Source organism: Macaca thibetana, chromosome 1, assembly GCF_024542745.1.
Source record: "Macaca thibetana thibetana isolate TM-01 chromosome 1, ASM2454274v1, whole genome shotgun sequence".
In the NCBI taxonomy this organism is placed as follows: domain Eukaryota; kingdom Metazoa; phylum Chordata; class Mammalia; order Primates; family Cercopithecidae; genus Macaca; species Macaca thibetana.
The window spans coordinates 18046816-18072504 of NC_065578.1; the positions used below are offsets into that span (position 1 = coordinate 18046816).

A 25689-nucleotide genomic window follows, 5' to 3' on the forward strand; every position below is an offset into this window, starting at 1 on the left:
ATAAGGTCTTGTGAGCACTTTGAGCTCACAAGTTGAAGACTAGCCTAGGCAATGTGGCAAAATGCCATCTCTACAAAAAATACAAAAATTAACTAGGCGTGGTGCCACATGCCTATAATCCCAGCTACTTAGGAGGGTGAGGTGGGAGGATGGTTTGAGCCCAGAAGGCAGAGGTTACAGTGAGCCATGATCACACCACTGTACCCCAGCCTGGGCGACAGAGTGAGACTTCGGCAGAGAGGAAAAAAAAAAAAAAAAAAAGTCCTACTGTTATATTCCTGGGTGGGTCTGAATTAAAAAAAAAAAAAAAAAAAGGTAAAGGTCCCTGACAAAGTCACAAACCAGTTCAGTATGGCACGATGAAAATGGCATCAGAAAGAGTTCCATTTCGGGCAATAAGGCAAACGAGGTTCCCTGACCTACTCCTTACTCTCCACCACTCAAAAACAATCTACAGTGTTGAATAAAAATGTATCAGTGAACTGCCACACTAACACAGAACAGCCAAAAGCCAAAAACTAAGAGAAATCGGGAAGCCAGGGAGATAAGCAAAACACGAGTCAGTTTTTGCATTGAGCTTCGGTTTCCATTCCCTGCCCAGATTTGAGAGGTGGATAAAGCCCGGAATCCACTGAGGCAAAGAGTCTAACAGAAAACCCCAACCCCATGCCCCACAAATACAAATATGGTACCCCAAAAAGCTACACCCTTGGTGCAGAGATCAGCTATACATTTCCCCCAACCAAATAACTGAGGAAATGGACTTTCCTTAAACTTCACCATCAAGTGGCAGGGAAAAATCTCCTCTGAAGACTTGCCATGAGCTGCCCCTCACAGGGGTTTGCGGCTCAAACCTCTCACTACCTAGGAGGTCTGAAAATCCTGAGGCTCAGAACTGGGACAGCAGTGTCCTGCACTGCCTCACAGAAGCAGTGCTTTATCTTCTCTGGAGAAACCCATCTTTGGCCCAGTCCTAAAGAATTTCCACAGATAAAGCTAAAAAATATGAGGTCACAGTCAAAACTCATAAAACACAACAAGACTTTAAGGTATCATGAGTAAGAGCCAAAACAACAAACTGCAGAATCAGGCCTGTAAATATCTCAAATTTTCCAATTATCAGACACAAACGTTTAATATGCTTATAGATCATATAAAGGAGGGAAATATGAATTTTTAAAAAGAGACCTCAGACCTGTAATCTCAGCACTTTGGGAGGCCAAGGCGAGTGGATCATCTGATATTGGGAGTTTGAGACCAGCCTGACCAACATAGAGAAACCCCATCTGTATTAAAAATACAAAATTAGCTGGGCATGGTGGCGCATGCCTGTAATCCCAGCTACTCAGGGAGGCTGAGGCAGGAGAATCGCTTGAATCCGGGAGGCAGAGGTTGCAGTGAGCCACTCCAGCCTGGGCAACAAGAGCAAAACTTGATCTCAAAAAATAAATAAATAAATAAAAAAGAGACCATAAAATCTAGAACTACAAGAATTCAACAGGTTGATTAAACATTCACACCTAGTGAAGAAAAACTGAATTGAACAAACTGTCAAAAATGCAGCATAAACACACGATGAGATGAACATTATGAAAGAGAGGAGAGATATGGATGACAAGAGTGAAAATGGAGTTTCACAAGGAAAAGAAAGAGAACACAGCAGAGGGGATTAAAGAGACAATGGCTGAGAATTTTCCAGACTGATAAAAAACACCAATCAGAGAGCCTTTGACCCTGTACCACTCTATAAGCTCAACACGAAAAATCCAAAGTGAGCCCAGCTCTAGAATTTAAAACTCCAAGAGCCAACACTTTGTCAAGAAATGAGCCTCTCCTTGAATGCAGGGAAATGCTTGCCAGTCCTCCTCTGGCTCTGTAGAACTGGAGGAAATTGGTCGAATGCACCTCACCAGCCCCAGAAGGGACAGTGTCTCAGGCTCCAGGCCGCTGGGCAGTGCTACCTGTGGTCATGTCCTCCAGCATCTCCAGCAGCATGTCCTGCGTCTCATCGATCAGCTTGGTCCTCTGAACCACCAGCTTCCGCAAGCACAGGTATCCATTCAGCACAGTACCCACCAAGCGACTTTTAAAGTGTCTTTTGATAGATTCCACCTCAACAAAGGAGGAGAGAAGGCCTGTAGAGACAGGAAAATGTTGCTGTGAGAGCTCTGGATGAGAACATAAGGAAGGTCTGTGTCTCAAAAGATTATGAGCAACTCAAAAAGCAGGGAAAATCTGCCTTTGTGCACGGCGCAGAGCAGGTGTTCAACGAGCAGAAATAGTCAATAGCAAACAGGGTATCAAAATCATAAACGTATCAACACAGAAAAAAAAATACAGAGCTTAAATCTGCACTAAGGTCAGTACAAGACAGAAGAGAGTCAACCCCAGTACCCAAGGAACTAAGGGTGTCCCTAAAACACTCAGGATGCCCTGAAGGAAGGTCCAGAGGCTCTCTTTACCTGTGAGACTTTTAAGGGCATAGCCCTGCTGCAGATCGGTACTCAGGGTAGCCTCCTCCAGGGCCAGCAGACGGGCTATTTCCTAAACAGGATGACAAGTGCAGTCAGTGTGACAGCACTGCCAAGGATACCAGTTACCTCCACCACTGTCCCAGGAGCTTGCAGCACTAGACACTCAGGAGTTACAGCTTCTTAATCGAACCCTTGCAGAACTCCTTTCCAGGAGGCCAAGAACAGTTGCAGCGCTGGTAAGGGATTGCTTAAAAACTGTAAACTGTCTAAATGCCCCCAAGAGTTTGCTATAGCTATATAATAAATACAACAAAGTCAAAAAAAATTTCCAAACCCCTTCAACAAATATTTCTTCTCAGCAAAAACAAACCAACAAAACACTACGGTAGAGCTTACATCCAGGTACAATGAAGGGGGAATTAGGGAAGGGGCTCTCTTGGGCAATAGGGTAGGATACCTTGGTGATGAGGTTGCCCACATAGGGTAGGACTCCCCGAGCTGCCAAGTAGACTTTCCAGTGCGCGGAAGTGATGAGCTTCTGGTAGAGAGCCAGGTACTCGGCCGCACACTCCCCAGCTATGCTCAGCTCATCCAGGTAACTGCCACCAGGAGGGACAGGGCACTCTAGTCAAGAACTCTAACATTTCAAACGGCTCCAAGGCTCCCCTTTCTCCTCCCAATCTTTCCTATCTTCTGCTGTCTGTCTCTCCTGCTTCCTAGAGGGAGGAACAGCATCCAAGAAAGCTCCAATTCCCACATGGGAATCTCCCACACCTAGGAAGCACTCAGAGCACACCACAGGGAGTGAATGCCACAGAATCGAAGCATTCATATTTTGGCACCGATTGCTATGAGAGAATTAAATAAGATAATGCATGCCAAGCATTTATGCACTCAATCGCGATAAATATTAGCTGCATAAGATCTCAAATATTAGCTGCTGCTGCTAATACCCTCACCACCACCACCACTACTATCACTAATAGTCAGCTTTTTAACACTTTGTTGTTTCTGGGGTCTTCTACAGGGAATGACGTGTGCCTTTCATTACCCTGATCCATGGATTCCCCCGGGAAAGATGAAAAGGCTTTAGAGGAAGTCTAACCACCCTCCCCATCCCACTCCCAAATGGTACCTGGTAAGTAGGTCCAGGACTTGCTGCTTGCGGCTGGGAATGGTGGCTAGAGCTTCCACAATGGTACAGGCTGCCTGCCGTGCGGCCTGCGTTGCTGGAGTGAAAAGCACCTGCAGGACAGGGGAGAGAAGAGGCCGTAGGCTCAGAGGATGCCCTGCCTCACCAGGCCTCCAGCAGGGCAGTCAACTGCCACCTGTCTAGGAGAGGTCTTCTGGGCAGCTCTCTAGGAAAATATTAGAGGTAAAAATCACCAGCTAACACAAGACTCCACTGTTTTAGGTGCGGAAGGGGGCTGTGAAAGAGCCCTGCTTCTGCCTGGAGACTTCTCCATCAGGAGATGTGAAGAACACACCTACAATAAGTGAAGTAGGAAAAACGGATCTTCCTTAGCAAAGACCATTCTTTTTTGGGGACACTTATATGCTGAACACTTTCATTTAATGTAAACCAAATATTTCTTATTTTATATATCAACAGACAAATGCATTACCTAACATAGAATTACTTTAGCTAGAAAGAAGAGGGAGGGGAAGGACAGCAGAAGATATGAGAAGTGGAAGGAGAAAAGGGACTATGGTCAGGGAGGAAAGCAGAAAGCACAAGGAGCTTGTTGAGATAAGCAGAGGAAATTCTGTTTCGGCCAGCCCACCATGCTAGCCCAACAGCTACGACCAAGAACCTGTACTCACTCCCCATTTGAAAGGAAGCAAGAACAGCAAAGAGAAAGAAGGGATGGCAGCACAGACACATGGTGAGGGGCAGAAACACACCGCTCAGAGTCTGGGGTCAGGGGCGCAGGGGGTGAAGAGTCCAGCAGTGGCCACTCACTTGTCGCAGCCAGTTGTTATGCCCCAGTTTGAGATCCAAGGGGGAGGTCCTCTTCCCCCGACGACTCAGGAACTGTTTCCACCTCCACACGTACTTCTCAGTCAAATAGAGATGGCGGAGCTCTGATTTGCTGGGGGCTTTCCCATTGCCATCTATCCCTGCAAGGCCAAGGGTTGCAGGGGTAGGTAAGTAAACAAGAGTGACAGAAGGCAGGGCTGTCAGAGCACAGGCAGGACTTCCCGGCATCTTGAAGAGAAAGACATACCTCTGATAGGAAGACACTTCTTCCAGGCATCATAGGATGCCTTGGGGTCTCTCTTGAGCCACAGTTGAGCCTGGGCGTGGATCTCATTGCAGTATGGCTTCACCGTGGTAAGGGCCTCGACGGGGACATCCTGGAGGAGGCAAGTGGAGCAAGGTGAGGGCGCTCAAGGGCACACCTGAGCCATAGCCCCAACAGCATGGCACTGGTGCCCCAGGGGGTGACATGCAAAGGCAAGAAGATCAGGAGGATCAACATGTGTATCTTTTATGCCCAAATATGTGTTCCTGTTAACCATTTTGATCCAATTTAGCAGCAGTATCTCCACACTGAGCTTAAGGTCAATGATTTTTATTGTGCAGCAGAAGCCGTGGCTGGCTTCCTACAGACAATCCTATAGCACATACACTAATTCCTATCCCACGGCTGATTTGCAGTTTCCCAAGCATAAATCTTCCAAGGGTCATGAGCAGCCTCCAGAATGCAAACTGTCACTAACTAGAAGCAGCCTGCAGAGAGAGCGAGCCACAGACAGACACTCCAGGCCAGCGCGTCTCAAGCTGTTTGGCCTCAGAACCCTGTTACACTCTTCGAAATTTATTAAGGACTCCAGAGAGTTTTGCTTTACATGGTTGTATCTATTGACATTTCTCATGTTAAAAATTAAAACTGGCTGGGCACGGTGACTCACGCCTATAATCCCAGCACTTTGGGAGGCCAAGGCAGACAGATGATGATTTAGTCCAGGAGTTCAAGACCAACCTGGCTAATATGGTGAAACTCCATTTCGATACAAAATACAAAAAAATTAGCTGGGTATGGTAGTATACACCTGTAGTCCCAGCTACTCAGGGGGCTGAGGCAGGAGGATTGCTTGCAACCGGGAGGCAGGGGTTGCAGTGAGCTGAGATCGTGCCACTGCACTCCAGCCCGGGTGACAGAGTGGGACCCTGTCTCAAAAATACATACATACATAAATAAAAATAAAAAACTGAGAAATTCTTAAGATATTTGTTAATTCATTTAAAAAGAAGAGTAAATCTATTATTTGTCAACCTAAATTTTATGTTTTCCAAAGCAAAAACAACCTACAGAAAGACGTGGTACTGTTTTACATTTTTGGTAATTGTTTAATGACTGCTTTATAAAACATCTGGATTCTCATATCTGCTTCTATGGTCAAAGTGTCATGACAGGTTGTTTTGGTTGAAGTATACGAAAAACATTTGGCCTCATACAGATATACAGTTGGAAAAGGAAAGAATACTTTAATAGCTTTTTCAACTAGTTATGGATTTTTTTCATTGAGACTATACCAAAACTCAACAAATTCTAGGGTCTGAAAGATTAGCTGTAGTATGGACTCTGAAATTACATCAATAAACTTTTCATAGTTCATTACACTAACCTTCATCTTTTACCTGGCAGGATACTATAACATGCACTGGTCATTTAGAAAACACTGGTTTACACGGTTATGTCAGTTCTTCTTAAAGCTCACTTCATTCATTTTGAGGAAAATATGTGCCAAATACCTAAGCCTGAACAACCACAATTTGCCCATCAGCCATTGTTTTTCAAGCACAAGCGGAGATCCATGGAAAGGCAGCTGGTTTGGCTTGCATCTCACACAAGTGCCTTTTCTCAGCACAACTGCTGTACTTGGGGAACAGCAGAGGTGCTTTCTGTGTACTCATTTTGTCACACTGAGCATTAAACAGATTAGTACCCAAGAGTGGAGATTTAATAAAATTAATTTGTACTGCTTCATCAAGGATATTCTTGATGAAGCCGGGTGGCAGTGAAGAACTGCACGGGGCCACCGCCTTGTCAACCTAAGGCACCGGCCATCTCCCCAGCAGCAAAGATTTTGTACAGTTAGCACAAACATCACAAGAATGACAGGGGCAATAGTGTCTTAGGACAATCATGAAGATAACTTTGTCCTCACAGATCTCTGAAAGTCTTAAGAACACCCCGGAGTCTGTGAGCCAGATTTTAGGAACTGCTGCTCTCACTAAGTTACACGGAGCAACATGTGAACATCCACACCAGGCCTCAGTCCTTACAGTGCAAGTAATTCCGTGAAAAATCTCCCTTGGCCTCACACTGTGGAAACAATGACGGTCATGTAGGGATGGGTGCCCTCTTCTCAACCAAGGGCCGATTTTACTTGGGAATCTGGGGGAAAATAATCCCTCCATCAAAGGGAAGGAAGTAGAGTACCCAGTGCTGCCTTTTCTGAAGGCAGCTTCAGTGTCCACCCTCCCCACAGCATAATCCTAGTGCTTAGCACTCAGAAAGCAATCTTCCCGCCATGAGGACTCTGTTGCCCATAATTTATTATTCTGGCCCATCAGACAGAAAGGAGTCAGAAGGACCCAAGGCCCAATCCAGGGCAAGTTGGTGGCAGAGCCTTAGGCATGGCCCAAAGAAAGAACTATGGCCTGCCAATTCAAAAGTTGATACAAGCAAGTCAATCTCTGGCTCAGCTACAGTTATTTTAGGATAAAAACTTGGTTTCATTTATTCACTTAACAATAATTTACTAAGCAGCTATTACAGATGTTATACCATCCTATATACTAGATATAAATAGTATTACTAAGATGGTCCAGTCCCTGGATTCAAGGAGCTTACAGCTAGCCTAGTAGAGAACTGACCCTCTAAGGAGCAGCTAACAAAGTGAAGGAAAACATTCTAGGCAAACAAAGCAGGAGACAGCCACAGCTAATGTTTGTTAAGGATTAACTTAGGCAGACACTGTTTTGATCACTTAGTCTGCATTATGTCATTTATTTTTCACAACACTTCAAGATGGAGACTATATTCCCATTTTATAGATGGGGAAACTAAGGAACGACTTGCCCAAGGTCACAATGCTAATAAATGGAAGCGCTGGGATTTGAACTCAGAAAGTCTGCTTCAGAGCCTGGGATTTCTATCACTGCACAGCACTGCATGTGCAAAGGCACAGGGGTAGGAAGGACACAATGCTTTCTGGGGGCTGCAAGTTATCTAACATGACTGGAAAGAGCTCAACCTTCACAGCTAGCCACTTTGCTCTCTGCTTTGCAGTTGCATGTTTATTTTACTTCAACCATCCTTCTCAAAAATCCCAACCCATGTCTGCTGAACTCAGGCAAAGGCTGCACGGGAGCCACTCAGGTGAGGTGGGCTCAAGGCAAAGCAGAGACCATGAGGAGGCAGGGCACACTGGAGGGAATGAGGAGGGCGGCCGCCCTGCCCTTCCTTGTTAGACCCCTGCTTGGCCCAGTACCTTGTTCTTCTTGCTAGTGGGAGCAGGTGGTTTTATCAGCTTCTGCAAGATCCTCAGGCACATGAGGGTAATGTTCTCAACCACCACGGGAGTCTTAATGTTCACAGCCATGAGGAAAAGGCTGAGAGCTAGGGATGGTCAGGAAAGGCAGAGTCACAATCAGGAACACTACACACCTGCTCTGCAGAGGCCGCCCAAGCATGTTTCCCTCCTCCCCTCCCATTCCAGCCAGGACTGCACCTTGGAGCCTCCTTTCCTTTCTCTGAAAAGCCCCTAACTCACCACAGCGTAACCGGAGCTCCCAGCAGCTGTCCTCCTTGGAGATAGAATCGGTCAGCAGCAGCATTTCATACTGCAGGCTACTTGCCTAGAAGGCAATGGGAAGAGACATGAGTCAAGAGGGTCAGCTACGGTCCAGCGACTCTTAACCATTAATACAATTTCTGGTCCTAGGTGGCTCCAAAAGAGACAAAGGACAGACGGAGACCCTTGTGCTCCAGGCTCTTCCCTGGGAAAACCATTCTGGGATAATGTTCTTCTCCTTCCCTCCTCAGTCACCGCAGGACCTGGGAGGGGGACACTGAGGAACACAAGGCGTGTGAGGGGGAGTCAGCGAGGACAGCTGGGCCTGATAGGCCGGCTCACCAGATCGGGGTTGGCCCAGTGGCCCTTCAGGGCTGTGGAGACCTTGCCAATAATCAGGTCATTCATCTGCTGAGTGGCTTCTGGGTTGTCTCTGTGGAAGCAAAGAGAAATGGAGTCCTGTAATTCACAATCAGCTGTGACACTCCTTTCCACCTGAAGGGGCCCAGAGAAAATGAAATCAATGTCTAAGGCTACCTGGCCCCAAATTTTCTACTTCCTTCCCAGGGGCGAGACTACAGCTTTAGCTTCACAAAACCGTGGTTGGTAATAACGGGCCCATCACAGCTGCCTTACCTATGAATAGATGCTAACTGAGGGAAGAGCAGCACCACCTTATGGGACCCATGTCCCAGGCGACAGAGCCCTGTTGTCTGGTGTGACACATCTCCAAAACCTAGATGTCAACTCTTAGTCTTGGTCACAGCTCTTTCCCCGACCTCTCTATCTGCCTGCGTGTCATTTTCCAGGAGGCCCTCACATCCTAGTTTATGTCTCTTTGTAGCAATGTTCTCATTATTAATAACAAAAAACAAACCTATCACCTCACTCTTGCTTCCCAACATACTGAATAAGCCCCAAAGTCCTTACACAGGCCCACAAGACCCTACGGGATCTGGCCCTCACACCCTCTGACCTGAGCCTCCTCCCGAGTCTTCCCTACTGCATCCCTGTCTCCAGCTACACGGGTTCCTTGTGACGCCCTAGCATTCCTGGCACGCGCCTGCTCTCAGCTCCCCACTTGCTACTTCCTAGGCATGCAGCCTACTGCTGAGACTTTGCCATGGCTGGCTGCCCGCCTTCCTTCACACAGGTCTTTGCTCAAGTATCACACCCTCGGGAAAGTCCTCCTTGACTACCTTATCCAAAATAGCATGCCTTCCTGTATTCGGGGTCACCATCCCTGCTTTATTTTTCTTCACAATCTTATTTCCTGACATTATATTGTGTAATTATTTGTTTATTGCAGTTCTCCCCACCTAGAATATAAGCCACACAAGGATGGAACTTTATTCCATTTACCACTGTATCCCCAGAGTCTAGAACAGTGCCTGGCATTCAGCAGCTGCTCAATAAATAATTGTTAAGTTAGGGAATAAATAATATAGCAAATACCATTTATCAAGCACCTATCATGTTCCAGAATTTATGCCACACAAAGTAATCCACATAGCTCTGGCTGTAGGATCTGGGACATACTAAGCACTGGACATGCATGAGTTATTTACTGAACTACTTCATCTATCCTCAACCACATGCTTTTAAGGTGTTTATTATTGTCAGGTTTTTGTTTTTGAGACAGAGTCTCACTGTCGCCCAGGCTGGAGTGCAGTGGTGTGATGTTGGCTCACCGCAACCTCCGCCTCCTGGGTTCTAGCAAGTCTCCTGCCTCAGCCTCCCAAGTAGCTGGGGGTACAGACGTGAGCCACCACGCCCAAGAAATTTTTTTTTTTTTTTTGAGACAGAGTCTCACCCTGTTGCCTAGGCTGGAGTGCAATGGCGCAATCTTGGCTCACCGCAACCTCCGCCTCCTGGATTCAAGCGATTCTCCTGCCTTAGCCTCCTGAGTAGCTGGGATTACAGGCGTGTGCCACCACACCCAGCTAATTTTTTGTATATTTAGTAGAGACAGGGTTTTACCATGCTGGCCAGGCTGGTCTCAAACTCCTGACCTGCCTGCCTTGGCCTCCCAAAGTGCTGGGATTACAGGCGTGAGCCATCACATTTGGCCCTATTTTTGTATTTTTCTTTCTTTCTTTCTTTCTTTTTGAGATGGAGTTTCGCTTGTTGCCCAGGCTGGAGTGCAATGGCACGATCTTGGCTCACCGCAACCTCCGCCTCCCAGGTTCAAGCGATCCTCCTGTCTTAGCCTCCTGAGTAGCTGGGATTATAAGCATGCACCACCACACCCAGCTAATTTTGTATTTTTTAGTAGAGACGGGGTTTCTCCATGTTGGTCAGGCTGGTCTTAAACTCCTGACCTCAGCTGATCCGCCTGCCTCGGCCTCCCAAAGTGCTGGGATTATAGGCGTGAGCCACAGCACCTGGCCCTATTTTTGTATTTTTAATGGAGACAGGGTTTTACCATGTTGGTCAGGTTGGTCTTGAACTCCTGATCTCAAGTGATCCACCAGCCTCCGCCTGCCAAAGTGCTGGGATTATAGGCAAGAGCCACTGCGCCCAGCCTACTGTCAGTATTTTTCAGATGAGGAAAACACAGGCTCAGAGAAATTAAGGAAACTGTCCAAGGCATATAGTACAAGTTATCAGATACTGAAATTGAGTCTTTCCAGTCCAGAGTCCAAGCTCTTAATCCCCAGGCCCCACTGCTCTGCTCCACTATCTTCTTTCATGTGAGTCTTTCTTGAGTTCAAGTGTCTCCCTTCCCTTCCCTCACAAGGACTCAGGGATAGTTTCCTCAAAACACTGTACTGGAACCAAAAAAGCACTTCACTTACCTACACCCTGTGTCTCTTTCCATCTTTCCTGTTATAAGCTATCTAACCTGCTGGGTGGTCAGAAGCACTATTCTGTGCACCCTGTAACGCTCCTGGCATGGCTGCTGCCACCATCCCGAGTGTCAGTAGGAATCACTAGGCCCATAACCATGGTGTAGGTGCTAACCGAGTTAGGAGGCACATGAGCTGGCGGACCTCCTCCCGCATGGCCGCAGCCCCTCGGCGAAGATTATAATCAAAGAGCTCCCGGATAAGGCCCTGGGAGACAAGGATGTGCCTCAAGGCTGGGTTGGTGGCCAGGGCCCGAAGTAGTGTGATACAATGTTCTGTGACAGCCGAGGCGCAGCCGTAGCACTTGGTGGAGGATGTGTGGCCACAGCCCAGGACGGATAAGGCACGGTACTGGCTGGCAGTGAATGTGGGCTGCACAGAGGTCCGGGATGATTTAGTCGCTGCTTCCCTCTGCTGTAGGTCGTATTCCAACAACTCTTTACGTGAAGCAAAGACTTTCTAAGAACAAAAAGGCAACAGTAATGGGAATTAGCAATTAAAATAAGAAGAGGATGTTAATTGGAAAGTTAGTTTTGCTTTAGAAAAAACTTTACATGCATTATATAATTTAATCTTCTCAATAACCCAACCAGTTAGATGCTTTATCTCTATTTTACAGAGAAGGAAACTGAAGCATGGAGGAACTCGCTTGACCAAGATAAGTGGCAGGGTCCGAACTCAGACTCAGATGGTAGGCTCATGCTCTCAACTCCCATGTAACAAAGACAAAGGTCAGAAGCTAATACACGTGTAGCAAAGATGGCACTCCAGCAATCTGGGGTTGAGGGGGAAGGTAAACTGGATGCTCTCCTTATCTGAGGTACCTCTGTCTATGGCTAGCCTCCCATCTCATGGAGATTAGGTCTGTGACACTGCAACTGACACATGGCCCACCCTGGTTGATTGCAGTTGGTGTGCCCCTACAGCCTGCAAACATGGCATATCAGAAAAAGAGGGAACAGAATCTTGGCACTAAATTTTTTAAGACCAGTAACCCCTCTACTAAGAGACAGGTTGTTAATGGCTAAAAAAAAAAAAAAAAAAAAAAAAAACCAAACGTATCTATGCTACCTTCCCATCACCAGTATGCTCAGTTATCTAGCACGAATTCAGCACTCTGACCAGCGCCATAAATCACGGTGGGGGAGATGCCGTTTGGTGCAGCTGCCTGCCTGCCTTTTCAGCTGGATTGGGCAGGGACAACACCAAGACTGCTTTGAAAACAACGCCAAACAACACTTGGACAAAATACACCCAAAAGCTGCTCCCCGCTCTCTACCTGGATGATTTTGGAGAGTTCATCAAAAGAGTTCTTGCAGTCTCCACAATACTCCTGAGCCAACTGCAGGATGTACCGATTCACACTGGCGGAAGTGGAGCTGATGCCCCCTGCTGTTCCTGAGTCATCCTGCAACCCCAAGAGGTAAGCTGTGAGGCTTCTCACCTAAGGTGATCTCACCTAGGAGGCAGTCTTCTGATCATGACCCAAGGCCTTCTCCAAATGCCCTTTGCAGCATGGGATTACCTGTGGCTTTTCTGGAGCTGCCTCATTCACTTTGCAGAGCAGGTTTTCCAGCTGTGGCCGATGTCCCATCAGCTGATGATACACTCGATCAGCTTTGTCCAAAAGCGTATTGATGTTGGACACAGCCTAGACAAGAAAAGACAGGGACCTGAGTGAAGGCTTTTTAGCTGATGACTTTCCCTGAGTAATCCTCATTGCTAACCATTTACCAGAACATTTCCTATGGGTCAGGCACTGTGTTTCACATACATTATCTCTGTTCTTCACAATAATCCTTCCAGTGAAGTGGGTATATTATTTCTAATAAAAATACAATGCACATCTGTGATACATAATAATACAATGCTGAGAGAAGTAACTTATACTAGGTTATACAAGTATTAAAAGTATGGCTGGAATTAGAATTTCTGTCCTTCTGACTGCAAAGCGAAATGTTCTTCTGTTATCCCTATAGGTGCCCCCTTTCCACTGCTCTTTAATATCTAGAACCTCACCCCCACTCATATCATGTAGGCTGGGAACTAGCACTGGACAAGTTAATACCGAGGGAGGACCAACAGCCTCAATATGAAGCAGTCTGTGGAACAAATGCAGGGCAAAGCACCCAAATCCAAAGTTATTTGTACCTGGAGATACTCTAGTTTCATTACCAATCAACACTTTTCTAAAATCCTATGCAAACCATGTCTTCCAATATAATACACCTTACACCATTCTTTGCTCCCACCCAAAAGCTGGGTCCTGAAACTGGTGTTGAGTTGAAGAAGGCTTGAGCTAGAAAGTAAAGTGCACTGCACTGTACCAGCTCTGCCCAAAGTACAGATCAAGGCCACAGCCCTGAGTCTAGGCCAAATCTGGCCTCACCTTCTTCCGGTCTTCTTCATTCTCAATGGGATCCACGGCACAGCAAGGTTTGGCATAGAGCATGAAGTCGAAGCGGGCATATTTACAGAAGCCACAGGCATTGCAGAGGAAGGGATCCTTTTCATCATAGTTGATGGATCTGAGTAACCAAAGCGTTTGGGTCAGTGAGGTGACAAGGTTGGGTGGGGTAGAGGTCACTCTGAGGAGATGTATTGTGCCACATTTACATACTCTGGTAACCACTGCAGGGGCTACTGAAGGGACAATAACAAATGAATGACTTAAGCAGCCAGGTAACAAGAAAGCAAGACCCAGAGCTAAACTTCTGGACCTCGCTCCACCTTAACCCTCCACCCCTGCCTCAGGACAGGCACACTCGTGCACACACGCACATATACACACTCTCTCTTCTTCCTCTTCCCTTTCTACCCTTGAACCCACTCTATAAACCCATAATTCTCTAAATGTTCTGAGGGAATCAGACACTGCAATCGCTCACACTGACACTGTTATAGAAAAACAACAAGGAATGTGCACGGCACACGGCCCTGGCCTAGGGGACGACCACTGACTTACCTGCATTTGTGACACTGGTACACATTCTCTCCACAGTTGCCACAGACTCCTGGGTTGGCAGGGACTGAGGCACTACAGCGTGGGCACTGCAGGGTCTCTGTGGAGGCCTGGTAGTTTTCATAGAAGTCTGCAAACTCAATCATCAGATTGGAGGCCACAATGGGCAACGGCAGGTCAATCTTCACCTCTGTCTGCCCAGGGGTCAGCTGAACCTTCTTGGCTTTGTGCCAGCGAGCTGGCCTAGGAAAGACAGACAGCCTTGAGATTTTCTCATCTCACCTTCAGTGATAACAGTCTGATGAGACAAAGAGGAAGACTGGCCCATGTATTTGTCTAAGGCAATTAAGTGGTTACTCTAAGGAAAAGAAATCTCGCATATAATAGGAAGCCAGTTTAAAAAAAGTTTTCCATTACCTCTTCTCTACAAAAAAAGAAAAGAACATATGAGTGCTTTAAGCTGTTATATATGATACCTTTTGAAATTCCAGGAAAACAACAGAAGCATATAACAAGGGAAACTATGACTCCAAAAGCATGCCACACTGAAGCCTGTAAGAGGTGCAATGATGATGCATGCCGCCAAGTTCCCATCCTGACAGCAACCATGGAAAGATAAAGCTAGGCTGTTTTAGAGAGGCAGAGGACGAAAATCAGGGTCTGAACCAAGTGCTAAGTCAAGTCATAAAAAGGAAGGTATGTAATAATTTTGGGGTGATTATATTCACATAATGAGAGCTAATATTTACTGAGTACTTACTATGTGCTAGGCTCTGTTCTCAGCACCTGACACATACTAACTCATTTAATCCTTAAAATAAAACCCTGGAAGTGGGGCCCTACCTCCATTTTATACTTACAGAAACTGAGGTTAAGCAGCTTCTCCAAGGTCACAGAGCTACGTAGCAGAGCTGGGATCTGAACTCAAATAGTCTACCAGCAGCTCTGCTGACTCACACAATGAAAAATCAAACCCACCTCCTCTGGAGAGGAATGGGTCATCCTAATGCGCAGCATCTACTTTCAGGTCACCAAGGTGAAACTAGGCTTTTCAAGGCGAGAAGAGAAACCTCCCTAGGCAGCCTTCATGGCCACATGCTGCTGTGGTACACAAGCCTTATTCTGCCTCTTGGAGTAACAGCAATACTTCCATCCTGTGTGCAGAACAGCTCTGTAAGTCTTACCATTCAAATAGCATCGACCTGTGTTCTCCATCCAGTAGCAATGCCTGAGAGTTCAACAAAAGGCGACCTGTCTCTGTGAAAGTCAACACTATAACCCATGTGAGTGCCTCTCTTGGCCTATATACGACATTCAGTCACTGTGCTACATGGGCTAGGAAGATCCAGTATCAGCAGATATAGAGGAAAGGCACTATGCAGAAATTGAAGAGTGTGTGTACTAAAGAAGCTTCTTGAGAAATAACTTCCTGCCCTATGAGCAAGAGCATAGCTGTCTTCATCCAAGAAATGACAATTACTTCCCAATACAGAAGGTTTTATCTAAGACTAGAACTTTACATAAGAATAGTTAAAATGGGCATGAGAAGCCTGGAGGTCCCCTCACTCAGCTTCCCCTCCCTAGGAAGGCTGTTGAGGAGCTTCCACAGACCCCTATGGCTCCACTGGACTAATTTAGAAATAATCTTTGTCAACATCCTTAGAACTGTTGTTTCACTTTTGCCCTTCAGTCATGAATGGAGTGGCCAAGAGGATGCACTAGGCCTCTAGGGATGTGCTGCCTTACTCCATTCCAGGAACCAAAGGCAGCAACTGAGCTTGAGCCTTACAGACCTGCTGCCCCTCCCGAGGCCTAAAAAGCCCGTACTTGTTTTTCAACTCCACGATGGCCTGCACGGTTCGGTTATTATAATACAGGTTGATGGTCCGCACCATCTTGGTCCGTTTCAGATCCCCGATTTTCACTGTCACTTTGCTGATGGTGTGACTGCCAATGAGCTTCACAACCTGCTGGGTGGTGGTGTACCGTGTGTCCACTTTAATGGAAGACAGCTTGATATACTAAATACAAGAGTTCACAAAACATGGTATTAGTTCAAGACTCATACTGCCTTTTAAAAAATTCATCAATGTAACCCACTCTTCATCCACAAGATGAAGTTTCTATTTAATTTTTTAAAAAATATTTTGTAGAGATGCAGTCTCACCATCTTGCCCAGGCTGATCTCAAACTCCTGGGCTCAGGGGATCCTCCCATCTTAGCCTCCCAAAGTGCTGGGATTATAGGCTTGAGCCACTGCACCCAGCCAAGTTTCCATTTAAGGTAATAAATGTGGCAGATAAAAATTCCTACTATTGGTGACCAACCATTAGGAGAGGAACATCTATGTGATAATGATCCATCTCTGGAAACAAGAATCCCACTGGACCTATAGGCCTCAGGACTGTCCATGTACAGACGTTACTTACACAGAACGGTACTTCCGGGTTATTACACACCAGGCAGGGATCACTCTCCAGGTAATAGCCATCAAACTCCACTAAGCCAGACAAAGTGCTAAGGAAGAAACCAGTCTTAGCATGAATAAATTTTCATCTTAGGAAGCACTGAGCTTCACAAAAAAATCATGAGAAAGCCATGGCTCAATGCCCCCCAAAGTGAGCCCCACTCTAATGAGGACTCAAGGACACAGGAGAAATCCCAATAGGATTACGAAGTCACAGGAAAGAAATTTCAACTAACTGACCTTAATGTTTTCTAATCTTTGATCTATCCTTCAGAGGAATTCTAAAAAGTAGTAAAATTTGACTCAAGAGTCACAATTAAATTTACTAAAAATCATTGAACTGTACATTTAAAATAGGTGAACACATAAATGATCTCAATAAAGTTTTGTTTTTTTTTAAAGAACAGCCACTACTAAACCACAGAAATAATGCACTGTCAATTTAACCAATATCCTCTTATAAAAGTTTTTTTAAAAAAGGAAGACATTTTCTTTAGATTTGTTTTATCCTATTTAACTTAAACCCTTGAAACTAAAGACCTTTTTTTTTTTTGAAACAGGGTCTCACTCTGTCACCTAGGCTGGAGTGCAGTGGCTTGGCTCACAGTTCATTGCACCCTTGAACTTCTGGGCCCAAGCCATCCTCCTGCCTTAGCCTCCCTAGCAGCTGGGACCACAGGTACATGCCACCACGCCTGGCTAATTTTTTAAAAATTTTTTGTAGAGATGAAGTCTCACTATGTTGCTCAGGCTATACAAACCTTTCTACGTTACTATTCAGCAAACCCTGAACACAGCAATGACATTTTGAGTACCTTCTATGTGCAAGACCCTGGGCTACATGGAGGGGACTGGAATCTCAACTAGGCAGATTGACTCTTCTCTCAGGGGCTTGCCAATTCCTATGTAAGAGCCTATCAACATTCAAATAACTCCTCAGAAAGCTGACTGAGCTTCCCACAGGTAGAAAGCAAAATAAAGCTCACTTATAAATGTTCGAGTTGGGGTGGTTGGTAAGAATATGGTTTTGAGTCCGCAGAATCTCCACAGCCTTCTGCGAATACTCCTTCAACTGAAAGAGAATTCAGTAAAGAAACAAGTTAAAGCCCAGGGGGAAGTCTTATTGGAAAAGACTTTTGTCTTCTGCATTCTAGCTGAATACTGCCCTAGACGTACCAGACTTCTCAGTCAGAATCATACAAAGCTGAGCCTAATTTCAATCATTTAAATGGATTCTATCTCCTTTAGAAGTTTCCACGAGCTTTAGTGATAGGTGGTACGCTTTTCCAACCTGATGGAGGAAGATCATTTTTATTCTTATGGAGAAGCCATAAAGGTTAGCTAATTGCAGAAACATTTTCTGGTATGTAATCAGAGCTACCAGCAAAACCAGGAGCACTTGCTTTTCCAAGGAACTGTAATGAGTTCTATCTTCTTTCCCCACTTGACCTTGACCTACTTCCTATGTTAAGTCAGATTTGCTAGTGTATACTGTCTACATCACAGACATATTACAAGTGCTTAACAAGAAATGCAAAATTGGATATATTTAAAAGAGATTTTGTATATGGACTCCCTGAATCTGGGTTGTTCATAATATTCTTAACTCAAGAGAAAAAAGGCTAAATATGGCAAGTTGGCCTCTCTGACCATAAAGCAATTGTTACCTTCTTCTCCGTTTGTGGCGTTTTCAGGGAGAAATATCCTAGTAGGTCCACAAACTGGGCAGCCTTACGACCATAGGCTGGGAGTTCTGGCCAGATGGACCACATCAGATCTAGCAGGAGCTCCTGCTGAGATTTGCTGGAATTTCTGTAGATATATGACAGCTCATGTTACCAAGCAGCAGAAAACCCTGAGGCATCTGTGTTTATCACTGAGGCCCTGGTATTGTTTTTACAAATGTATCTATTTCCCCACAATTATGGGTTAAGTTTGAACAGTTTTGTTTCTCTTTTGACAATCAATCCTACCAGATGCAGCATAGTCATTTGCTGCCTCTACCTATCACCCAACATACCCCAGAGCAGAAACTGAGCTTTTTTAGCCTACAGAGTCAAGCTCAGTCATGGTACAAACCCAGAAATATAGCCTTCTGAGTAGAAAACAGATCCTCTCCTGCCTATGACATCAGTTTAATGGCTAAAAAGCAGACAAAGATGAAGAAATCTCTAAAGCACAAGAGGATTCAGGCTGGCTAACTACTGACTCTGTGACTGTACGTAACTGAAAACCAAAACAGAACTGCGTTACGCACCCTGGCCTCAGACCCTTGCAGATCTGCCAAACCCAGCCCTGGCCCTACCTGTAGATGTGCAGCGTCAGACAGTGGGCCTGCCAGCGCACCGAGGAAGAATTGGACTCCAACAGGAAACAACGCAGGAACTGGATCAGGGTTTCCTTATCGGCAAATTTGTTCAGCTGGTTCACCAGAGCTGTGCACAGCTGGTCCTCCTGGCTGCCAGAGCTCTCACCTGTAAGATTAGGACAGGACTGAGGGCTGAAGAGTAGGAAGAAGTCCTCTAGGGTCCTAAGGCCTGGGCTACCAAATGGGGAAGGAAGGAACTCTGTCCATTTCTAAAAGTTTCTACTGAATGCTGATATTCTGCAAAACAATTTTGAGTTGTTCACTGGGGGACAAATAGGTCAGCCCCAAATGAGACATACATGCAGCACTGGGGATGCAGTGGTGAGCACAACTGCCTTCCAGACAAGACATACAATCATGACACTGAAAAACCACAGGATAAAGTGCTATGTAAGCTGGCACTGAACAAATACAGTGACACTGGAGGAGGAACTTCCTTTCGAGAGCTTCCAATAGGCCTGCACAGAGATGTGCGATCATTAACTGGGGGAATGTGAACCACTACCACTGGTCTCAACCCTGATCACCGATCTCAGGTCTCCAAGGACCATGGAAAGCAGTGCAGCTGACAGTGAGGATCAGCTAAGAGCTAACATTTACTGAGCATTTACCAATGTACTCAGTCACATTTCACTTAACTCTGATGGGAGCTCCACAGAGAAGCTGTTATTATTTCACAGAATAAGAAATTTGGCCTACTAAAAATGTTAAGTACACTTTGACTTTTCTTATTATTGTCACTTGGTATGAGAAGTCATGCTGTTTAAGGTGTCACGTCAGTATAATTGAACATGAGACCGAAAGTAGACACTAGAGAACATTTGGGCCTTAGGTCCCCTGTAAATCAGGATTAAAAGACCTTTTGCAACAGAACAAACCAGGTGCTCCAAGAGAGATTTACACACACCACTGTGGTCACAATGACAAGAGGGTGACCCTTACCATCTTTCTCCTTTTCTTTTTCTTCTTTCTTGCTCTTCTTAGTGGAAGACTTGGACTGTGTTGTGGCTTGTCCGGAACTGGCAGCCACAGGGGCTGAGGAGGAAGAAGCACTGGAGGATCCCGCAGAGGCTGCCAGTGCAGCGAGCACTTTGCTGCCACACAGAGCACAGGAGAGCAGTTGCAGCAGCACTGGGGACACGCCCTCGTCCACAAGGAAACTGACTTGGAGGAGGAAGTACAGGACGGCTGCAAGCAGAGGAGACAGTGGCTCAGCTCTGAGATGACCCCGACCAGACTCACGAGAACCAAAGCAACGTCCCCCTACAGCTGAGACTGCCTGTTCTCACCAGCTTTCTTTGCCATGTCCTCTCTGCTGGACACTGTGAAGAAGTTATACTTTCTGTGGAAATCTCTGAAAAGTATTATAACTACACACTGACCAGAGGCCCCTGCTCCTTTGAATAAGGGGTTCTCTAGACTCCACCTACTCCTCTTTGGCTTTACTGTCACTACCTGGAGGTCAGAGACTCCTGCTTTGTGCTTCCACAGCACCCCAAACTTTGACTACCAGCCCTTACCACTTTTTTAGATTTTTACTTGTCTTCTTTGCTAGGCAGAGTTCTGTCTAGTCTGTGTATCTTGTTCATAGCTATATCTCCAGCATCCAGTTCAGGGCTTGGCATATAGTAGGCCTTAATAGTTCCTGAATGAATGAATAACAGCAATCAAAAGGAGCAGCATTGCTTACAGTCGTCTTTGATGCAGAATTTCTGCCAGTTGATGGTTCGCTGGGCGGCAATCTCTGCACAGGCTTTCAGGTGCTCCATCTGAAATAGGAACCAACCGTGGGAAAGGAGTAACTCCACCATGCTGCCCAGACAAGCACCACACCTGCTGCCTGGAGCCATCTCCCTGGCTCTGGACTACAAGCTGAACATGATCTTCTGAGCAAGGCAGGTGCTTGCTGGGAAGTCTGGTGAACCTGGCACCATGGCCCACAGACTGCTACAACCACTCCGGCTCTTACTGAACCTGCCTTTGTTCTACCCCCATCCCCGCACGAGGTGCTGTTTTCAGGAACCTTCAGACTACTCAAAAAGGCAACAGCAAAAGATAGACTATGACCTAAGAAACTACAATTCAGTTTACTTTTCTTGATATAAACACAATAGCAAGGACACGAGCCAGCTAGATTAAAGACGTTCTTTCTAGGTTGTTCACGTACCAAATACTCAGTTTACTTCTCTAAGTCCAAATAGTTTCTCTTTAGGGAGTAATACATTTTTCTACTTGAACCTTCATCATTTCTTTAGTATTCAAGGGTAAAAACCAGAGGTGCATAAAGAGGTCAATTCTGGCTAGGATGTAAGCAAATGGCACTGGTAAGAAGCCCAGGCCACTCACCTCACAGTGGAGGAACTGCTGCCAGGTGGGACGAGAGTGCTGAGGGGGACATCCCAGACCCTGAAGCCAACTACACGTGGTACAGCACCCAGACAGGGGTTACGGATTTACCCTCATCTCAGCCCTAACCATGCCATTGTCAACACAGTTAAAAGCCCTGCATTATTACCTCCAGCCCTATTACCTACTTGGCTAAGCCTTATCACATGCGCCCTCCCTGCCCTACCAGGTCCCAGCCCTCGTACCAGGCTGATGAGTGTGTCATATTGCAAGGCGGAGCCTGAGCTGGCTGTAACCACACTTGCCCGGAGGAATATCCCCTGCTCTTCTAGCAGCTTCTTGATCCCACGCACATGAGAGTCCAGGGTGTGCAAATCCCGGAGCTGGCGGTACTTCTCTTTGGATCCACAAATGAAGAGCAGAAGTTTGCGGACTTGACGGCGCACAAATGGAGTCTGCTGGATCATTAGGTACTTGAGGAGAAAAACACCATAAAGAGTAAATGACTCTGGGACTGTATGTATATCAACTGTGGCTCTCACAACCCGGGTTTTAATAAACTGTTCTTAAAAGCTGGGGAGAGGCCGGGCACGGGGGCTCACACCTGTAACTCCAGCACTTTGGGAGGCCAAGGTGGGCTGATCACTTGAGGTCAGGAATTTGAGATCAGCCTGGCCAACATGGTGAAACTCCGTCTCTACTAACAATACAAAAATTAGCTGGCCATGGTAGCACTGCCTGTAATCCCAGCTACTAGGGAGGCTGAGGCAGGAGAATTTGTTGAACCCAAGGGGCAGAGGTTGCAGTGAGCTGAGATCGTGCCACTGTACTCCAACCTGGGCCAACAGAGCAAGACTCAGTCTGGAAAAAAAAAGCGGGGGGCTGGGGAGAAACACAAACCAAGCTATTTCCTCTTGACCAAACCAGCCTCTCTTGAACTTAAGTATCCTTTAATGAGACCAGGAGAAAGAAAGGGAGAGAAAGAAATCAGAGGAAAATATCAATATTCATGTATATCTTCCTTGTGCCCTTAGGAATCTACAGGGAAGCTGGCCTCCACTTCAGCCCACCCAAACGGAAACTATCAAGAAAAAAAAAAATTCCAAATCTCTTTTTCAAGTAAAAGAGCTAAAGAAAAGTTTGGGTTGGTACAACTATGTAACTCGAAATCCTCATCTGAGGTTTGCTAACAGATTATTCTTCCCAGAGTTAATCTATCTCAGGGTCGCTGTGCTGGTTACTAAGGTTATTAAGCTATTGTCTCTCAGTTCCCAACCCACCCACCAACACTGCCCAGTGATGCCCAGGCCAGAATTATGCCAAGTGCACTACTTCTTTGCCAGCTGGCTCCCTCTTAGGTTCTGCCAACAGAGAGGGACGCTGGCAGCAGGAGGAAGAAGGGGCTTGTTTCTTCCCATCTCCCTGCAGTCCTAGCAACAGCCCTGAACCCTGGCCGCCACAATGAGTTCTAATCATCAGCTTCTCTCACTGGTCCCAGAATCACCCGCATCACATCCCCGCAGGGCATCCGCTTCCTGATAACTGCTTCTGGCAGTTACTATCCCTGTGTTACCTCAATGTTTCCTTTTTGCCTTTTTTGTTGTCCAAGAGCATTCACCCAATTTCCCATATTGAAATCTCTCTGTTAAGATAACTAGTATACTTTGTTTTCCTGACAGAACCTAAATTATTAAACTTGCCCATTATGAGCACAAGTGGGGGAGTTCAACACACAGAATCAGAAGGTAAAGTATGGCTTGCTTGATACACATCTCCTACAGTTCTACCCACAGTATGTTCCAGAAGGGCAAGACCAAGACCTGCAAGGGAGAAAGGAACTCTGCAAGGGGAAATACCGAGTGAGGACGAAGAAAGGGGCCCACAGAGGCGAATGCAGATGTGTCCTCAGCCCAACAAGCAAGCAGCTTGGGACTTTCACTTACCTCAGAGAGAAAGTAAAACCACGAATGGTCAAAGACAGGAGGTGGGATGCGGGAATTGGTGTCAGCAATCTTTTTGATTTGGTACGGAAGCCTCAGCACCATTTCTGTTAGAAGCTGAGTATAGGCCTCAAACACATCAGCAGCATGGCCCTGGGAGAAGAAAACTTGCATGAGAACCTGTGACTGTCGATTTTCCATGACCACACTTAGGAAAACTGCTGGCTCACTAGGCATATTACATGTTGGAGGTGGTAAAGGGCGCCTTTCAGAGCTGGAATCAAGACTGACTGACAGTTTATTCTACAAACTCAGAAGGCCCAGGCTTCTGGGGGCAATTTAATTACATGCAAAGGTTACAGTGGAGACAGACCTCACTTCTAAAAGTCCTAATATTTCACTCTATGGCTTTTGACACTGGGTTGACTGCACTCTGCTTACATAAAAATGAGTGCTAGAAAGACCAAAAAAATTGAAAAAAAAAAAAAAAAAAAGGTAGTAAGGATCTCTGACTTCTATGAGATGTATTCTATTCCCTAGAACCAAAATTTCCCATGATAACAAGAAATTGTTAAATAAACCAAGGCTGTCAAGATCACTAAACTCGGCCAAGATTCCTGGCTTCATGTAACACAAAAAGGCAGAGGTAAACAAAAGATGTGAGGAAAGTGGAAACAACAGCTATCCTGTAAGTTGTGTGGTCCCATAAAAAGAATCTGTAAGAGTTCGAGGGCACAATGTGCCTCACATATTCAACTCCCAGCTATTCATCGGTTCTGTATCAAGCACTGGAGTTGTAAACAGTAATAAAATACGGTTTCTGCTGAGAGTGTAGAGGGGAAGACAGGTGAGTGAGTGCACAGGGTGCTCCGGGAACCCAGGACAAGGCTCTCTTGAGCAGACTTGATGGCAGGGACTGTGTTAGGGAAGTTTTCCCTAGGATCCAAAGCTTGTGCTGAGTCTTGAAGATGGGTTAGGAATTCACGAGGCAGGGGAAGAAAGGGGAGCAGAGGGAGAGGAAAGAATTCCAGAAGGGACAGCACGAACAAAGGCAACACGTCACATCTTGGGAAATGCACAGGCTGGCAGGGCTGCGTGTAAGGTGTAACAGGTGACAAAGCTAGAGAGTCAAGCAGGTGGCTGGGTCCTCCAGAACTTTTTGGCCTATAAGTTATGGAAAACCACCAAAGAGTCATGAAAAAACAGCAAGACACAGTCAGATCCACACTCTATGCCTATTGTATTCCTCCCCTACTCAAAGCTATTCTAGGGGGGCAGTGAGGAAGAGAGTGGTGATAGCAGTTAATACGGACTGGGCATTGATACATGCTAGGCACTGTGCTAAGTCCTTTACAAACTGCACCTCATTCAACACTCACAACAGCCCTATAAAGTAGATACCATCTGCATGCTCATTTTCCAGCAGTAGAAGCTGAAGGTTAGGGAGGTTAGACAGACAGAACTTCTCCATGCTTCAAGACTGGTAAGTAAAAACACAAGACGGGACTTATCCCAGATTCATCTGATCAGGAGGCCCATCTTCTTAATAATACGTTAAAGGGCCTCTCTGTGGTGACAGCACAGGGAATATCTGACATACATATCATGACCCACAACTGATGACGTTAGCTTGTACCTTCTCATCTTTTTCTAAACTTAATGTGAAATGAGATAACTGGGCCGGGCGCGGTGGCTCAAGCCTGTAATCCCAGCACTTTGGGAGGCCGAGGCGGGCGGATCACGAGGTCAGGAGATCGAGACCATCCTGGCTAACACGGTGAAACCCCGTCTCTACTAAAAATACAAAAAAAAAAAAAAAAACTAGCCGGGCGCGGTGGCGGGCGCCTGTAGTCCCAGCTACTCGGAAGGCTGAGGCAGGAGAATGGCGTAAACCCGGGAGGCGGAGCTTGCAGTGAGCTGAGATCCGGCCACTGCACTCCAGCCTGGGCGACAGAGCAAGACTCCGTCTCAAAAAAAAAAAAAAAAAAAAAAAATGAGATAACTGAGATTTCATTCAAATCCTCCAATTTACAAAGAGGCAGGAACCAGAATCCCATAGAAGGTTGGGAGAAGTGGAGTGCTCTGAACAAAGGACGAGTGTTTCTTTGATGAGGGAAATATCTCACCTTCACATACTGGCGGAGAAAGAATGGGCTCATGTCAGGTGGGGAGGAGGTAGTATGTGGTTTCAGCAACTGGCTGGTAGCCACAGGCTCCTCATCATTCTGTTGGCTCTTCCAATATTCCAGCAGTGATTTGAGCACATGCAGGCAGTAGTCCACAGCCCCAGAGCTCAGCAGAGCTGCTGCTGTGGCACTGGAGATGAGGGAAGACGACTAGGAGACAGAGAAAATACAGAGATGGTAAGAATGGCTTGTAAAAACAATGTGAAATCCGGGTGGGTGTTGGGGATGGGAAACACACTCACAATAGTCCTGGTTTCTATGGCAGTGAGTGAATCAGGCTCTTGCACTG

General features: G+C 46.1%; 1 protein-coding gene across 8 annotated transcripts in view; it reads right to left on the bottom strand.

Moving 5' to 3' along the window:
* Nucleotides 1-25689, bottom strand: part of UBR4 (ubiquitin protein ligase E3 component n-recognin 4) — a 140048-nt gene that overhangs the window by 29160 nt on the left and 85199 nt on the right. For all 8 annotated transcript variants that reach the window (XM_050789741.1, XM_050789719.1, XM_050789742.1 and 5 more), the window contains 24 exons: nucleotides 25341-25550; nucleotides 23218-23367; nucleotides 21520-21747; nucleotides 20619-20697; nucleotides 19871-20116; nucleotides 18866-19034; nucleotides 18228-18372; nucleotides 17547-17632; nucleotides 16523-16610; nucleotides 15921-16114; nucleotides 14097-14336; nucleotides 13521-13659; nucleotides 12657-12782; nucleotides 12411-12539; nucleotides 11247-11590; nucleotides 8625-8715; nucleotides 8262-8346; nucleotides 7980-8107; nucleotides 4703-4832; nucleotides 4438-4595; nucleotides 3610-3719; nucleotides 2932-3073; nucleotides 2463-2544; nucleotides 1962-2135 (listed from right to left, as the gene is read on the bottom strand). In XM_050789741.1, coding sequence (XP_050645698.1) covers nucleotides 1962-2135; nucleotides 2463-2544; nucleotides 2932-3073; nucleotides 3610-3719; nucleotides 4438-4595; nucleotides 4703-4832; nucleotides 7980-8107; nucleotides 8262-8346; nucleotides 8625-8715; nucleotides 11247-11590; nucleotides 12411-12539; nucleotides 12657-12782; nucleotides 13521-13659; nucleotides 14097-14336; nucleotides 15921-16114; nucleotides 16523-16610; nucleotides 17547-17632; nucleotides 18228-18372; nucleotides 18866-19034; nucleotides 19871-20116; nucleotides 20619-20697; nucleotides 21520-21747; nucleotides 23218-23367; nucleotides 25341-25550 — 3673 coding nt within the window. The remainder of the gene's footprint in view (nucleotides 1-1961; nucleotides 2136-2462; nucleotides 2545-2931; nucleotides 3074-3609; nucleotides 3720-4437; nucleotides 4596-4702; nucleotides 4833-7979; nucleotides 8108-8261; nucleotides 8347-8624; nucleotides 8716-11246; nucleotides 11591-12410; nucleotides 12540-12656; nucleotides 12783-13520; nucleotides 13660-14096; nucleotides 14337-15920; nucleotides 16115-16522; nucleotides 16611-17546; nucleotides 17633-18227; nucleotides 18373-18865; nucleotides 19035-19870; nucleotides 20117-20618; nucleotides 20698-21519; nucleotides 21748-23217; nucleotides 23368-25340; nucleotides 25551-25689) is intronic.